This window comes from Daphnia magna, linkage group LG1 (genome assembly GCF_020631705.1).
Source record: "Daphnia magna isolate NIES linkage group LG1, ASM2063170v1.1, whole genome shotgun sequence".
Taxonomy (NCBI): Eukaryota; Metazoa; Arthropoda; class Branchiopoda; order Diplostraca; family Daphniidae; genus Daphnia; species Daphnia magna.
The window spans coordinates 5,405,405-5,411,404 of NC_059182.1; the positions used below are offsets into that span (position 1 = coordinate 5,405,405).

The 6,000-nt window shown below is 39.3% G+C and overlaps 1 protein-coding gene across 2 annotated transcripts in view; it reads right to left on the reverse strand.

Moving 5' to 3' along the window:
• The window catches only part of LOC123469466, a 25,158-nt gene extending 19,385 nt beyond the window's left edge, over positions 1 to 5,773 (reverse strand). The window contains exons 1-2 of one of the 2 annotated variants that reach the window (XM_045168512.1): positions 5,155 to 5,773; positions 871 to 1,073 (exon numbers count right to left, since the gene is read on the reverse strand). In XM_045168512.1, the coding sequence (XP_045024447.1) occupies positions 871 to 1,073; positions 5,155 to 5,288 (337 nt within the window). In that variant the 5' untranslated portion in view covers positions 5,289 to 5,773. The remainder of the gene's footprint in view (positions 1 to 870; positions 1,074 to 5,154) is intronic. The other variant, XM_045168513.1, reaches the window with a different exon arrangement.
• Positions 5,774 to 6,000: the final 227 nt, after the last annotated feature.

Sequence of the window (6,000 nt, forward strand, 5' to 3'; positions counted from 1 at the left end):
TATATGTGCATATAATAATATATTACGGACGAAGTAGAAAAATATTGCGCTTCCATTTCGTTGTCTTTGTGTTCGATTTTCGTTCCAGTCGGCTTAACTCTCCAAGGGGTTCAGCAAATCTTGTATATACGTCCTCCATTTCATTCAGCGTTGCCGTAAACGGTAACGCTCTCTCTCTCTTTTCTGGTTTGTTGTCGTGGCTGGTGATACGATCGATCGTATGGAAAACAGGAGAAACAGAATTTTTAATTCAAAAAAAAATAAAATAAAATAAAAATAAAAATAAAGAATGTTTGGAAGAGAAGAAGACGAGAAATGGGGCAAAATGCTGATGTGCGTATATAATAAGGCAGAAATCACGAAAGAATCAGCAGCAGCAGCTTCAAAGCAAAAGCTTTTATACATTTTTCCGAGTGGCTAGGCACAGCTGCTCTGTGCGTGTGTCGTTTCTTGATTTTTTAAAATTAAAAATAAAATAAAATAAAATAAATAAAGTCCATGTGTGTGTGATGAATGAACTTGGTTCCATCATCCGACAGGTTTGCGGGTTATCCGCACGGCTTTCTGCCTTAATCAACAAAGGGGTTCGGCTCTTTTACATAATGAACGGGTTCGGCTGTGATAGCACAGCTTTTGGTGTGTGTGTGTGTGTCTATTCAAAACTCTGTCTCTCTCGATGGTTTCTCTACAGTTTATAAGTCCCCTCATGTAGTTCGCTGGCGCTTTAAGCCGACACTCCCAAATGAGGCGGCACAAAATCATCCAATCCGATGGTTTGTAGTCGATTAAGAACTTTGGCAGCAAGAGAATATCAGCCAACGTGATGGGTCAAAAATGATTCACAAAAGAAAACAAACAACAAAATCTTACTCTGCTGTTGGAGACTAAAGTGAAGTCCTCGCAGCGGCTTGAGGCTCTTCAGTTGCAGGGCGTAGTCGACCATGGTGGGCAATTGAGTGTCGAACAGGTCCTGGCGTTCATCGTCGCTGAGCCAGGTGTCGACCACCTCATCGCAAAGGACGTCAAAGACTCGCTGATCGCCCAAAGACTCGTCATCGGGCTCCAGGCTGGTACTGCAATGAATCGATTCATTTCAGATATATTTGATGCGTCGTAAAATATGCATATCAAAAATGCAGTTGAAATAAGGGACTTTTCAAAACAAAAGGCAAGCCGATGGAATTCCGTGAAATATATAGTCGCATGTAATAAACTAAACAAAGAACGAATGACGTAAAAAGAGAGAGAGAAACCAAAAACAAAACAAACAAAGTACATAATGAGAGGCAAAGACACACACGAAACTTTTGTTATGTATTATTGGCTAACTGTTTTGTGATGTTGCTCTTTTGCTTTGGTTATCGCGCTGGGTGGCCATTATCATTCAGATCGAGTTGCAGACCAATACAGACATACAATCAATCAACGAGTCTCTCTCTCTCTCTCTCTCTCTTTTATTTTGTTTTTCTTCTTCTTCTTCTTCTTCTTCACCTTTGTATTATTTTGTTTCGCCTTTTCTTTTATATTTGTTTTTATCTTCTTGTTGTTCCATAACAAACAGCAAAACATGGCGACTTTATAAATATATGTTTTAGTGCTGAGCTGCAAAACAGCGTCTCATTGTCGTTTCTGCTCAGGTATGCTCATTATATGCATCTAGAACTGTGTAACGTGTACAACAGCGGACAACAACGACGCCATTTATTGCTGCCCCGCCTTGGTGCGTTCGCCCTTTGGTGCGGGATCGTGTTTCGTTGTCGGTCCAATCTACGTACACGAGAGCAAATGATTTCTGGAAAAATGCTGTTCTTTCTTTCTTTCTTTCGTCGTATTATAGACCCTCGCTCTTTTTCCTTTTTTAAACATTTTTTTGTTTGGTTTATTTATTGTTACGATTATGCTGCGTGTGTAGTATTCTTTTATGACGTTTCCGAGAAATATAAGAACTCAACGGTGAAACAGACGAGAATGGCAAAAGAAAAATGAGTGGATGACGTATAAAGGAGAGCTTCTGCGCTCCTTTTGTTGCGCACATTTCAACCTACAAAAATTAAAAAGAAAATAAGCTTTTGCGTGAAATTTTTGTGATTTTCTTTTTTTAGTTTTCGTATTGAATAAAATTCGCGCCGCGACTTGAGGGCAAGAAATGAAAAATCGCGGGCTGTTGAAAGCACAAACGCCAGCCAGCGCATTTGATACTTGGTTTTATATTTACACTAGACCAACAAAAACTATGGCCCCCTCACTCAAAGATTCACATATGGACTTTGAACCTTGAAAAAAAAAACAAAATGGAAAAAATGTTTGCATTTAATTCTTTTCCCCCCTTGGAATAGCAAAAATAAATCAAATAAATATAAGAAGAACTGTATATATAATATATATCCTTTGGGTGTGCGATTGTATAGGACCCCGCAAGGATGGCAACACACACAAACGGCCGCGAGTTGTGGCTGGGCTTCTGTTATACTCCCGACTCAAAATTTATGACGCAAAAAATACAACCGACATTTACCAGATGGGCGTTGACCGGCCGATGTCTTTTTGACGCTGCCTTTTCAACAACAACAAAAAGAACTCAAAGCATTACGCATAATATCAAAGTATATAATATAGTGTTGGTGCTCTTTTTTTGTTGTTTTGTTTGCTGCTCGGTCGGCTGGTCGCGATTTGTTAGCTAATGAGCTCACAAAAAAAAAAAAAAGACAGCGTGTCCTGTCCTTCCAACTCCACCCGTCATAACACGCCAGAGCCCATTCAAATCAATGACTATGCCAGCCAGAACTATCCATTTTCAGAATGAAACAACAACAAGCAACTGAAAAAGAAGAACTGCAACACACATAATGCTATGGTCGAATAGAATATCAAGAATCAGATCATGTATTATATATATAGCAAAGCAAAATTCTATTTGCATATTTGGTAGCCTATATATATACAAATGAAGGCAGCTATACTATATATAGTCTATAGCCTATATACTGCTGTGTATATTATATACACGCCTTCATGCCGTGCAGAAAGGAAGCTGCATTCTTTGTTTTGCTGTCCATATATTCTTTGATATCGATAGCACAATTTTTAGCGCAAGGTTCGAATTGACGAGCGAACGTGAGCATATTATAACCGATGGCTGGTTATATAAGCGCGTTAAGAAGTTGGATTTCTTTCTTTCTTTTTTTGATTTTTTGCGCCCTCTTCCAACTGTTGGTATGTAAGCATTCCGGGCACGTCTCTTTCAACTTCTTGTTTTGTTTTTTTCTTTTTCCTTCTTGTTTATTTGGCTTTGTGTTGTTCTGTTGTGTTTCCCCTCCAATCGTTTCACGACTGGTTTACACAGGACTTCTCACTATGCGTTTTCTACTGCTCTCGTTCAAGTCGTTTGGCCCTTTTGAGTCAAACAACAAGTGCTTGACACGTTACTTCGGCGTCCAGTCGTCCGCCGTCTATTACTTTCTATATACCGCACACACACACACACACACACATAAAATGGCTGTGTAACTGCGTTGCGCCATCCATCGACTTGTTGCCGGGCTCCTGCTGGAAAAAAAAAAAACCAAAAAATTGCGACCGCTCGTCTTCTCGTGAACCGCACACTCAAAAACGATGGGCCAACACCAAATACATCTATATAATACAACAGAACGTCCAACACCCCGACCTTATATGGAACTTTTTCAGTTGGTTTTGTTCGAGGGAAAGGGGGGAGTCCCAAATGATGTTTCGAATATATTTTTAAAAAATCGAAAATAGAAGAGAATAAATACTGAATATGTAGTATCTCACTATATCTTCGGTATCGACTGAATGTTGTCTGATGCGAGGCGAACGGATAACGTGCCAAGTACACAACAACAACAGACCAAAAGGTGATGATGAAAAGCAATGAAAATGGGCTCTATCTCTTTTTCTCCAAAGAAAGACAGAGAAAGAGATTCATATTTATGATGGCGCATCTATAAACATTAAAAGAAGCCAAAGAAAACATTTTTTTTTCTTTTCTTGGCCTTTTAATCGAAGCATCGCCAATAGCCAAGAGCGAAACAACATCAACCGAAACAAGAAAAAAAAACAAAACACAGGAATGAGGATGGACCTTACGGTTTCATCCATTTCCAATCGACAGTTTCGATCTTGTTGGAAAAAATAAAAATAAAAATAAATAAAGAGAAAGAGAGAGGTGATTTGATCGCGCTATGCCGCACCCGGGAATTTAAGATAAAAAGATTTGAACGTCAACAGTCGCCTTGAATTTACGACAACCATCGCACTGTCGCCAGTTGATTTGTTCTTTTCCCTCTTTTTTTTTTTTTGTTTTTTTGTTATATACTTATTTATTATGTTTCTCATTGGACTGGCAAATATTTCTATTTAAACATTTAAAAAAACCAAAACAAAAACAAAAGACTACGTATATCTCGTTGATTTCCTGAAAGGGAAGCCTTCATTTTTGAACTCGTGTTATGTAATTTAGCCCAATTTTTTTAAATCCAGAGAATCATCACAATAGAGTTAAAGAAAATCATCATTTCCTATTATGTCTATTGTTATTGTTCTTTCTTCTATCGTTCTATATACTATATATATATTCCGGCAGCCATCACATTCTCATTATGAGACCCGCAATCTATAATTGACCCATACTGATTTGTTTTTGTTTTTTTAATGATATGCATAAGGCCGCGGTGCTCTATAAACGCGATGGGGAAAAAAATAAAAAATAAAAAATTTTAAAAATGATTGGATCATTTCGCTACTACGGAGGCTTTACACGTTCATTGAACTATAGTCGACATATAAGAAGCCCCTCAATCGAGCGAAAAGCCGGAATTTGTTAATGCGTTGGATATTGTGCTGCGCGCTATATACGTTAGATGTATGCGCATTACATATAGACGATGGATGTGTGTAATTGGCCTACAACCATATCCGGGACACCTCTATATACACTTTGACAATTATGGTCAGTAAACAAGACTGACTGGAACTCAAAAATGTATAAAAAAAAAAAAATAATAATAATAAAAAAGAAACATTGAAAATCCCCTTTTCCCGCTTTGAAAAGTCAAGGCGGATGTGATGGTGACAATGCGAAATGTTGCGAATGTCGAACATAAAAAAATAAAAAAAGAAAGGGTAAAGTTTTACTTGCATAAGTTGTAGATCTTGAGCAAGGCGTCTTTGAGCTGGCCGGCCGTGCGCACTTCCCGTTTCATGGCGGTCAGGTGACGCTGCAGCGTCGGCCAGGTGGGCAAGTCGCACGGGAGAAGCACGAGCGCCATCTCTCCGTCGATTCGTTCACCACTACGCGGCCGCAAAGAGCATTCGCTGCGACTCGGCAAAAGAAAAAGAAAAACAGCCGACCGAAGAACTAAATTACAACAACAACAGCCAACAACAACAGCAAGAGAACAAGGCAATATTCTTTGAACTGCTCTTTCGTCAGATCTCGGTGTAGAAAATGTGTATCATTCTAAACTCGATGACACCCAAAAAATCACCAGCACTCATTTGACGATGAAATGGCACACGAAATATTCACGCTGCCCACATCGTTGCCTCCCAACTTTTGAACCCGGAATTTTAAAAAAACCAAAAACCAAAATTCAATTATTGTTTGGCCTTGTCGGAAAATAAATAAATGAAAAAATAATAACAATAAAAAATAAAAAAAAGAAGGCCCGGTCAATGACTGGGCATGAAACACGACCGATGCTACACGACAACTGATGATGGTGTCCGACACGAGCCGTCTGCGTTCCCGTTTTTGCGGGACCTCCCTCCTCAGCGGCAGTGCATACGTGCTTTGCCCATACACCAAAGCGTTCTGCTCCTGTTCTCTTGCTTGCTACTGTCTCTCTCTCTCTCTCTCCTCTCTCTTTCTCTTCTCTTTCTGTCTCTACGCCGAAAACGAACTTATTTTTATAAATAGATCCCGGGAGAGAGAGAGAGAGAGGCAAAACCGAAGAAAGAGAGGACGTCGTCGTGAAGCGG